General features: G+C 32.7%; 1 protein-coding gene across 1 annotated transcript; it reads right to left on the bottom strand.

Moving 5' to 3' along the window:
- Nucleotides 1-2,272: 2,272 nt before the first annotated feature.
- On the bottom strand, nt 2,273-12,042 carry LOC111717398 (5-oxoprolinase; the record flags this gene model as incomplete). Its single annotated transcript, XM_023492898.1, is given in 8 exon segments — nt 2,273-3,225; nt 3,895-4,066; nt 5,898-6,011; nt 7,621-7,737; nt 8,525-8,678; nt 9,339-9,426; nt 10,534-10,613; nt 11,920-12,042. Coding segments are annotated over 8 exon segments (1,801 nt in total), but the record flags the coding sequence as incomplete, so codon positions are not given.
- Nucleotides 12,043-12,175: the final 133 nt, after the last annotated feature.

The raw sequence follows: 12,175 nt of genomic DNA, 5'->3' as shown, positions 1-12,175 counted from the left end.
ATATCAGTTTAACTCCAACCCTTTTAGAATCATCTGCTCCAAAATGAATTCTGATATCTTCTAGATAAATAAGAACAACTCTTTGAACACTTTGAGAATTTTTTTGCTCTATTATTTCGGACTTAAAGCGATGTTCATTCCATTCTTGCCGTATATTCGGTTTAAAACTTCCAATCATTAATCATTTTAGAGAAAATTATGAATCGATCTATTTTCCGTAAATAACAAATAATCTAACCTGTTTGCAATTGCATAGGTGATTTTATATTAAAAGGCCAACTCATATAGATTATCAAGTACAATAGGTGGCAACACAGAATATGTACACTTTCAGTTCAGCTGTATCTACGTAATGTGTCAACTCAGTGTTGTGTGTGAGAAAAGATTCACCGACAAAGGGTCAAACGACCCAGGGTCAAACGACACAGGGTCAAACGACACAGGGTCAAACGATACAGGGTCAAACGACAAAGGGTCAAAAATGCGACAAAGGGTCAAACGACACAGGGTCAAACGACAAAGGGTAAAAAAATGCGACAAAGGGGCAAATTTTTTTTTAATTTTTAAAGTTAGTATTTTTTATTAATATTTAGGATTTTTGACCCTTTGTCGTTTGACCCTTTGTCGTTTGACCCAGTGTCGTTTGACCCTTTGTCGGTGAATCTGAGAAAATATTATAAATTATAGTGATAATTTTAGACAAAAGTATCTTTCAGTGAAATCAGTGCAATTGAATGTGTTTTATATTTTCTGTTTTTATACTTTTTCATTTAAAGTCCTCTTGACTAAAACTGATATTGTAAATAATCATATAACATTGGATTTGGATATTTTACATTAAAATTACATTACATTAAAAATTTGGATATATTACATTAAAACATATTTAAGAAATGTTTAATGAGATATTAGGGGAAGTCCACTGGAAATGTTTAATCCAGATTAAACCCCCAAGGAGGGTCCGGGGAAATGCAGGTAAAAAGAAAAGGTAGTTTACAAATGAAATGTCGTCTTTCAAGGGGATTTAAATTATTATCAAATGTCTTATTTCATAATTTTTGGGAACACATAAGATATTTAAAAATTAGTGTTTGAATTATGAAACTAATGGAAAATCTATGTACAATGTTACCCACAAAGGATGAGACTGTAAGGACGACATGAAACTTATAAATATCACGAACTCACGGTTAAAGTAAGTTTTCTTTATAAATTAAAATTAAACTAATTAAAAATCTAATTTTTTTTTAAATCCATCAAGTTGCTTTTTCTAGAAAAGAAATTAATCAAGGTAATTGTTTTTTTTGCTCTCCTTCCCCTCCCCCTAAAATCATTTTACCCTCTTATCCCTCCTCTGTAAAGTTACATGAACATGTTTGTTGTCAACATTGATCTATTTTGATTNTTATTTTTTTTGTTTAGGGGACAGGAATTAACTTGTTTTGTGCCTGGATGCCATCCTCCCCTTGGGACATCCAGGTTTACGTTCCCTCTGAACAAGAAGACAGATTATGGCTAAATGCTTTAAAGATCGAAGAGACAACTAAAATCAGAGATAACCGAGTTTGTGCTCTACACTTAATTTTTAAAAAATGATTAAAACATTTTTGTATTTTATTGGTATATTTGTTGTTGTTCTGTATGATTCTATAATGTGTACTGTAGACATTGTTAAACTCTCAAAAACATTGTTACTTTTAAGACAGGGTAATCAAATTGATTTTTTATAAAAATGTTATTTTATGAATATGTAGGGTAGGGTAGATGGCAGTCTGTGTTTCAAAAAGTTAGAGGTCTAAATTTTCAAAAATTAGCTAAACTTAGTAATTGAACAGTAAACATATAAAATACCCCACGTCATTTTGGAGAATAGAAAAAAACAGAATAAAGCGGACAGATGAAAGGAAATATATTTTATACTCTAAGTAATTTGAGTTGTATTTCCATTTAATAGATTTTGGATATCTGACATTTTTTACGTATTCCTACAAAGACTATATTTTTTTAAGCTGAATCTTGGAAATCATTTTAACTAGTTGGACAACATATCGTCTTTCTTTTTACATTTGACACTTGTGATGTTGTGCGCAGTTGGTTGATTTTTCTGTTGCCATCTATTGTACATGATAATCTTTTTGAGCCAACTTATTATTTATGGCCTTATTTGTTTTTGATCAAATATTATTTTAATTCTTTTTCCTTATGACTCCTTAATAATTCACTTTGAACAGAACTATAGGAGGAATTAGAAACCCCAATTTTTCCAAATTACCTTTTGCTGTTATGCTGGCCTTGCAGAGCGGTTCTACTAACACCGTGCTCAGACTGTCCATGATAATAGCTGGTCCCTGAATAGTGTGTCCAGGTTTCAGGTTCTCCATCAGATAAACCTGTGTTGTCTGGTATCCGTTCTCAAAGTAAACCTGGATCTCCTTCTCCACAACAGGATCCCCAGATGCCTTCTCTTTAGATTCTGTAAGAGTTATCCCCGACTGTCCTGTACCTCGCACCCTAATATCATCGATTAGAACGTCCCTGTTTGAGAGTGTAAATCCGAACTCAGTTTTATAACGCGAAAGAAAAGTTTTCATGAAGTCTTTTTCGTCTCCCAAATTGCACATCAGAGCGCAGTCAGTTCCCCTGTATCGCATGTGCAAAAATGACTCCGTTGAAATTTGAGATTGCAGAAATCCTTGAGAATTCAGATTTGTCACACATTTTGCCTCCAGCTCTTTAATTCGCTGTGAGATTTCGTCCATTGATTCTTCCTCATATTTCAAAGCAGTTGGCTCCTGTTCCTCGTGAACAACATCAGCCAGTGCCATGCCGAAGGCAGAAAGAATTCCTGCATATTTGTGAACAATAACCGTTGACATGCCTAGAGATCTGGCAATAGAGCATGCATGCTGTCCTCCTGCTCCTCCAAAGCATGCCAATGCATGCTTAGAAGTATCATATCCCTTTCCCTGAGTGAGTGCTCTTATAGGTCGACACATAGCTTCATTTGCAACAGCAATATAACCCATTGCAACCTCTTCCTTGCTCATAGTCTTCTCTCCGCCATTAAACTCATTTATCTCATTAGTTAGCTCCTCAAATGCAGCAACAGTCCCATCTTTATCCAATGGTTGGTCCTCTGTTTTCCCAAATATTTTGGGAAAGTATTCCGGAAGAATTCTTCCCAAACAGAGGTTCGCATCAGTGATTGCCAAGGGTCCTCCTTTCCTGAAATGAGATTTACAACATTATGTGATACAAACTTTATATTCCTTTAGCACTTTAGGTTTTTGTGAAGATCAAATCACAATGGCATACGAAAAAAATTTCTTCAAAAATAATCCATCTTAAAATACTAAATAAATAAATATTAATCTAGAAAAAATTCGCTAAAAATAAACAAATAATGGACAAAAAAACTAATTTTAAAGAGAAGTTTTCAGATAAATCGCCCAAAAAATATCAACAACTCAAAATTGGACAATATTCATGTGTTCCAGGTGCATCTTTAGAATCAGACCTTTAAAAGATCAATTCAAAAAAAATGTTCCCTAAACTATGATTTAATAAATGCTCCCCTTTTTTTGAAATGAACATATCAAATTATTTTTTTTTCCTAACAAATTTTTGTTTTGTCTTGATATTTTATCTTTGATACTGTGGGACCAAGAAAACTGTGAAAAACGAAGACGATATTTTGGCAATCTGGCGTGTATTTTGCAAAGCAATCAACTTAAAAAGTAGCTAAAAAACAAACGTATCAAGTGGAAAGGGTCTGTGTACACTGCACTATCTAAAACTATAACTGGAGCCTAGCAGCTGTCTTACTTTACCACAGTTTTATGGGTCTGTCTGTATTGACCCATGGGTTGATAATGATGTTTAGAGCAAATGTACCTATAGCAAACAGGTCCTGGATGAGCACTGGCAGACTCTGGACCAACAACAAAGAGTCCTGATCTGAAGAAAAGCATAGACCCGCCCCCGGCCGCAACAGTGTTTACATCAAGCTGAGGGGCCTGGATAGTTACTCCGGCAGTTGTAGACTCAAATACATGCTCATATGCCCCTGATCAATAGATCATATCAAAATATATCTATACAGATAGATACACAAACAGTTGTAGGCTTAAATACACGCTCATATGCCACTGATCAATAGATCATATCAAAATATATCTATACAGATAGATACACAAACAGTTGTAAACTTAAATACACGCTCATATGCCACTGATCAATAGATCATATCAAAATATATCTATAAAGATAGATACACAAACAGTTGTAGACTCAAATACACGCTCATATGCCCCTGATCAATAGATCATAATAAAGTACACCTTTCTTTAAGTTTATTTGTCTTTTAAGTAGGTTTGTCAGAATCCAAAAGAATGTAGAAATGGATAAATCGATATGGTCTACATTTTAAAACATAAGTTTATTAATGTTGGTAAAGAATCCAATAAAAAGTACAAGGGGGACGCCAGTTTAACCTCATCTATGTATATACTTTGCTTGTCTGTCTGCTTGTCTGTCCGTTTGTATCCAATAAACGTAAAAACGGCTGAACCGGTCTGGTCCATATTTTTTGTATGACCTTGTATGACCTTGCCTGAACCCAGGGAAGGTTTATGAATGATCGAATTTTCAAAAGTTTGCTACTCAAAAAATCCATTTTTGAAAATTTTGAAATTCCATGAAATTTTCTTTTTAAAATCCGCGAAATTTTTTGTTGGTTTTCAATTTATATAAAAAGAACATGTTTACAATTTAAACAGACGATGGGCGCGAAGCGGTCTATAAGCCTAGTCGATTTATATTATGATCATCTTATGAGGAAAAAATGTAATAATGGAAATTCTTAAACAAGATTCATCGATTTTAAAAATTCTATTATTACATTTTTATTCTCATAACATTAATAGTTTATCATATTTGTGAGGTTTCGTGAGCACACACCAAAGAAAATATATTTGAAAAAAACTTCTGGTGAAATACGACTACTTCAAGTTGGAACAATTGACATTATGAAGGGTTGCAAATAAATTGTTTTGACATCACTGTATGTTACAATGCTAAAATGTTAAAAACCCTTTTATAAGAAAAGTTGATTCTTCATTTGAAAATAATGCATATCACCTATTGTTTCCTTAGTTTAGTTTGTTTACCGATTTTTAATACATTTACTTGTTTTTTTTTCAAGAAGATGCTATATTCAAATATAGCATGATAAATGTACTCTGAGTTATTAGATGGGGAGGAGGTACAGAATAGTAGTGGGTTTGCTTATTCTATTGATAAAAATAGTGAAATCATTTACAGAAGAAATCGTTTGCTGATCCGATATTAGATCCTAAATCTTCCAAGAAGAGGAGAGAAAAGCGGGTTATGTACATTTTATACATGGGGTTGGGGTCCCCCCCCCCCTTCCACTCTTCTGTCAGGACTAGGGTTAAGATTTAAATGGAAATTCCTGAATTGAGGTATTTTAGTACTTTAAAAAATGAAAAAGGTAAGTGAGCATGAAAAGGTAAGATTGCATAAAATTTTAATAAAAAAGAAAAAGTGAGGTGACCATGTTGTCAGAAAAAAATAATTAGGTTAACATCAAATGTGATCTATGTTGATATGATTAATATAAGGAGCCGCGTGTAAGAATGAATATTCTTCAACTAGTATGATAATTTCCATTCTTTAATGCTCTGAGCTGTAAGAATAAACATTCCTAATATTGTATATCATCATATTTATATTATAATGAAAACTTAACTTTTGCGATTTAGTAAATTTTAAATGAAGCTTATACAAGACTTTATAATGGACATGGTACCTAACAATAACGTCCATATAACCCTAACCATAGAAACAGGATTTGGTCTCCGTGTTAGGAAAGGTACCTGCGTATCTAGAAACATCAGTAGATGTACCACCCATGTCAAAACCAATTACAGGTAAGTCGTCTTGTTTGGAGTACGAGGTCATTGCGTATCCAACGACGCCTCCAGCCGGACCTAGAGTGTGGGTAGTGTTGATAATCGGTTTTTCTTCTCGTTTTTATAAGACTTTTAATAAAACTTCTTGGTTCGTTTATTCTTATATTTTTTCTGTTAAAATTTGGCATAGTGTGAAAAAAGCAAGCGTTTGGAATAAACAATTTTGAAATTTTGACATGAAAGAAAGTGTGGACAAAAATGTACCCAAAAATGTACATCATCACTAAGTATGGGACTTCAAAATAAATAGTTCAAAAACTTTCCAAGCAACTGATACAAAAAGCAAGAGGTCATTCATTCTGTAACAGTTTCATAAACCAATATTTGCCTAGGGCCAAGTTTCAATCTTCAAAATACATCAAAAATCTAAATAAAAACCTCTGATCATAGACACAAAGCCTAGCGTCTAAAAAATATGGAAACACTCAGTGCATACCGTACACAGTCCCTTAGAAAGTCCGGAACTTTAAAGTAGCCCCTTGGTAATCTGAATGGTTTTGATATCTCAGCTTGGAAAATGACCCTTACAAATTGGTCTCGGTAAAATCTCTTTATGACGCAACCAAGCACCTATCAAATCAGGCATTGTAATTTCATGTAATTCTGGATATCTGTTTCACAACGATACCCTTTAAGTCTTATCTGATCAATCATGTAAAAGATATCGTTGTTTCTTTGTAAATTATATTTTCTTCTAATAAAATCTGCAAGTCAATTATAAAGAAAAACCACAATTAAAAATAATCAATGGATGCTAGAAATGAACTAACTAATAAATTTAGTCAGGAATGAACAAACTAGTTAATTCAGTTAGAAATGAACTAAATAATTAATTTAGTTAGGAATGAACTATTAATTCAGTTAAAAATGAACTAAATAATTAATTTAGTTAGGAATGAACTAATTAATTTAGTTAGGAATGAACAAACTAATTAATTCAGTTAGAAATGAACTAACTAATTAATTTAGTTAGGAATGAACTATTAATTCAGTTAGAAATGAACTAAATAATTAATTTAGTTAGGAATGAACTAACTAATTAATTTAGTTAGGAATGAACAAACTAATTAATTCAGTTAGAAATGAACTAAATAATTAATTTAGTTAGGAATGAACTAGCTAAGTAATTTAGTTAGAAATGAACTAATTAATTTAGTTAGGAATGAACTAACTAATTAATTTAGATAGAAATGAACTAAATAATTAATTTGTTAAATATGAACTAACTAATTAATTAAGTTAGGAATGAACTAACTAATTAACTAAATAAATAAATAAATAAAAGATCAATCATCATTCCGTGGAACTAACTAACTAATTTAGTTAGGAATGAACTAACTATTTAATTTTGTCAGGATTGAACAAACTTACCAATTTAGTTAGAAATGAACTAACTAACTAATTTATTTAGTTAAAAATGAACTGACTAATTTATTTAGTTAGGAATGAACTAACTAACTAATTTACTTAGTTAGAAATGAACTAACTAATTTATTTAGTTAGAAATGAACAAACTAATTTATTTAGTAGGAACTAATTAACTAATTTATTTAGTAAGAAATGAACTAACTAACTAATTTATTAAGTTAGAAATGAAATAACTAACTAATTTAATCAGCTTTCTGACCTGAGAGTATAGCCCTAGAACCATTAAAACTTTGCATTGGTGTGAGTCCACCATCACTCTGCATGAAGAGAACATTTGCTCCTTCAAGATTATTCTTGAACCCAGAAGAGAAGCCATCTAACACAAAGAAAACTTCTAATGAAAACGGAAATCGCAACTTTTGAACTTTTTTGTTTGTTTCCTTAAGAAAGAACTAATCCCGTGTATTTTGTAGTCGAATGGATTAAGTTTATTCCTTTTGAATATCAAAGGTAAATTCTACTACCAGATAATCAGTTTTTGTTCCTCTTTACAATCCTAGGTTTCTTTTACAATAATCAGTTTTTGTTCCTCTTTACAATCCTAGGTTTCTTTTACAATAATCAGTTTTAGTTCCTCTTTAAAAGCTTATGTTTTTTTTATAATAATCAGTTTTAGTTCCTCTTTACAAGCTTAGGTTTCTTTTACAATAATCAGTTTTAGTTCCTCTTTACAAGCTTAGGTTTCTTTTACAATAATCAGTTTTAGTTCCTCTTTACAAGCTTAGGTTTCATTTACAATAATCAGTTTTAATTCCTCTTTACAATCTTAGGTTTCTTTTACAATAATCAGTTTTAGTTCCTCTTTAAAAGCTTAGGTTTCTTTTATAATAATCAGTTTTAGTTCCTCTTTACAAGCTTAGGTTTCTTTTACAATAATCAGTTTTAGTTCCTCTTTACAAGCTTAGGTTTCATTTACAATAATCAGTTTTAATTCCTCTTTACATACTTAGGTTTCTTTTACAATAATCAGTTTTAGTTCTTCTTTACAAGCTTAGGTTTATTTTACAATAATCAGTTTTAGTTCAGTTTTAAAAATGTCAAAAAGTTCAAATCAGTTCAGAACCCCCCTCCCCCCACAAAAAATAAGCTGAAAAAATACCGACCTAGGTATGTTTTAATGCAAGGCGTGAGGTATGCATCTGCCAAGGCTGTGAATCCTCGCGGCACAATACGAACCATTGGCATAACCTCGGAGGACAAGGATACATGGGTGAATCCCAGCCTCCGGGCAACCTCCCCAACCTCATTCTCATGTTCCTGAACAGTGGCGCATATAGTCATTTATCAAACCAGTGCTAAGGATCCATTTAATTTTGATGCAAAGCCGGATTCCTGATCCGCTCTAGGAAAAAATGAATCCGGATACAGATCCAGGTCCTGAACATATTTTCATGATTTACTGATTTTTATAATATATGAAGTAAAAAATTCAAACATTTTTGTTCTAAATTCGCTAAAACTTGTGAAACATTTAGAAATTTGGAAATCTTTGTTTAAATATGTTTTTTGGAAGATCATNAAGCGTAATTTCAATGATCCTCAATGCAAATGTGGCAATGCCCGTCGTACAATGGTTCCCTTGAAAGCTTTGTCTGCTCAAGCATTACTTAGATATTAATGCTTAAACTGTTTATTTATAATTGCGGTTTCTCTGCGAAAGTGACTTAAGCATTTCTTGTTTATTTTAGTGAGATTAAGGTTTCGAGGGTACCGCTGGAAATTGATAATTGCCATCTTAGCATGGAAGGTTACTTGAAATTACGTTTACAGTCCCTTTAGAATCATTCTTTTCCAATTTAAGCAAAAAAAACTTGAATTATTTGTAGGCACGTGCAAACATAGTTAGAACTAAAAATAATTTTAAAGACCCGGAGAGAGAGGAATAATTTGAAGGATAAGGATGATTTTGATGTTGACCTTATTCATGTATGAGTGCATGAGGACTACGGCCAAGGAGTTTATCCCTTTCTCCTTCAACTTCATCAATTTTTCCTCCAGTTCAGCTCTGTAAACATTAGGATGTCCGAAATTAATGAATTTGAGTCGTGTCAATTGAACACAATTTTTAGTGGAACCAGCCATATTTGAGCCGCAGCTCAAATTCTTTAAATTCGGCCTCAGTTCATTTAAACTATAAGTGTACTGTAGACTCTCTGAGCAGTGTAAACAAACTTCGTGCTGCAAAGACAAAAAACATTGTTTTGTTTTTATTCCTCCCAAAAACAGTATTACTATGCAATTAAAATGTGGCAGGGGTAAATATTTTTAAGAATAACTCCCATCCCCTGCACGAGAGAGAAAATAATGACAAATTTTACATCAAAGGCTACTTTACTAAATCTTTTTACCCTAAAGATTTAATAACTTTCCCCAAAATATCATTAATCCCCCCCCCCCCCCCCCCCCGGTTCAGAAAAGAAATTCAAAATAAATTCCCTCTGAAGAAACATTAAGTTTCAAAGGGGGGGATTCATTTTTCAAGAAAACATACACCCTGAAAAGAGGGGTTCCTAGTATTGGCAATGCATTGTAGAAACATAGAGTTTGAGGCTCATAGGTGTAGGCTTAATGTATAGACCAGAGCTTAAAAATGTTGAATGAGCAGTAAGAGAACTTAATTTAGATTAACCGATGCTAATATTTGATGATTATAAACAGGTTCTGAGTTAATCTCGTTCTCTTCCGCCAAGCAGATTCAACAATTTGTCAATAACAGATCGGCTTATCATTCAAAAGTTCCCAGCTCAATGTGTATTGTACATTTCAACCAATTTCAACAAAACTTTTTTTAATCCTAAAAAACAAGGGTTTTCACTTTTTTAAAGGAACTATAAGCGTAATTTCAAGAGAAAAAGATGGCAATGTCAAATTAACAATGGTACCCTTTAAAGCTTTCTGAATTACTTAGGAATGTTTCTACTACAGAAAACGTATTAGAATTATTGGAAACAAAAACTTTAAAACCTCAAGAAACAATGATAACTTCCACATTATTGATCATATAAAGGTTTGAAGGGTATCGTTGTGAATCCGGCATTGTCATCTTTACATGGAGGGTCACGTCCTTCTTAACATGAATTAACATTAAAATAATAATAAAAAAGAATCCTACTTGTTGACCTCTTGCTTGACGTGCATTTTCTCTCCTGTAGTCCCCATTGTATCTTTCCATCCAGATTTATCTAACTCACACTAAACACGGAATAGTACAGTAAGAACCAGAAATCTCTGGAATAAATGGACCGTCCTTGTTAGTCCTAAAGATGTTCACGGCACTTATTAATACATTTTTCTCTTGAAAATCACAAAATCCTGAATGACATTTTTCATTAAAAGATGAGTATATTCATTTTAGTTTAAGAAAAAAAGCTAAATTTTCGAAATCTGAACAGAATTCTTCGTATCTCGGGTGTTATTGAAAGCACAAAAAAACGAAGACCACATTTTCGAAATGCAGGACTAGGGGTATTTTGTGATTGCAATCTAGAATTGTACTTCTAAAATTAGGTGGACAAATAAATGCTGAAAATTATATCAAAATCGTTCAAGTCGTCTTGTAACTGTCATGTTACGTGGGACAACCTGTATATTTAGACAATCTGAAGCTAAAATCAAACTGTCATGTTACGTGGGACACCCTGTATATTTAGACATTCTCAAGCTAAAATCAACCAGAAATGGCAGCTATTCAAACAAAAGCTTAGAAATGTTCATACCCTAAACTATAAAAAATCAAATTGAAGTAAAATGCAAAATCAAAGGTCACCCCGTATCATTAATTGGTGAATTAATTCAAACTGTGTAGATGGCTTCCCCAAAACATCATTCTAGTCTTCTCTTTAAAAAAGTCATCGTTTTCATTCCTGACCTCAGATCACATTTCGTAAACATTAAAAGGACTGTCTGCATCATCTTAAAGCGACCTCCCATTTTAAGGGAGCATGCACAATTTAAGCTTGTCCCCTTTAAATTTTCGTCCAAGCAAAAATGATAAAAATAAAAATGGTTCGTGTAAACAAATACAGTGATTAGCAACAAGTAAGGGAAATTAAGGATATGGAGGCAGAAAATGGCAATATCTTTCTCATTGTTACACATATAACAGTTTTCTTGGGAACGTTGTGAATCAGAGATTCCAATCTAAAAAATGGAAGGTCACTTGAAATTACGTCTACAGTCCATTTTACAGGTCAAAGCAGGTCAAAGCTCTGCAACTGGATCTTCACTCATTCACTTTCTGCAGTATTATTATCTTTTAAACTCATTTCATACCGTCGTAAGTTTTATTTTGTTTTACTTTAAACAATTACAAAATGGAAAAAAGACGCTTATCAACAATATCAGCTGATTCCACGTCAATTGGCCAATTTCTATAGAATCATTTCTAAGAAAGGGGGTTTGGGATTTATCAATCAAGAAAAGTTTTACCACAGAACTTCCTTTTTGTGCTTATTTAGATATAAAATTGCAAAACATATCTTCTAGAGTATAATCCTACCTTGTGATTATGTAGAATCAGCCTCTCCTCGACCTCTACAACCTCCTCGTAAAGAACTTCAGGACAGACGATCTCGAGGTCGAATAGTTTAGGTCGAGCTTGGTTACCAATGAACAAAACATCCTTTACCAAACTTTTTTCAAATTTTGAATTGGCCTATAGATGTAACCCCCATATTTCGGGAGTAAAATGTCCGATAAAACGGCTTTGTTGTTTCAGGGGAAAAGGGGATGGTGGAGTTGGCACATTTGATGTA

Source organism: Eurytemora carolleeae, unplaced genomic scaffold (genome assembly GCF_000591075.1).
Source record: "Eurytemora carolleeae unplaced genomic scaffold, Eaff_2.0 scaffold2571, whole genome shotgun sequence".
NCBI classification, from domain to species: domain Eukaryota; kingdom Metazoa; phylum Arthropoda; class Copepoda; order Calanoida; family Temoridae; genus Eurytemora; species Eurytemora carolleeae.
Note: the sequence above shows the minus strand (reverse complement) of the source record. Positions and strands in the feature narration are given on the sequence as shown.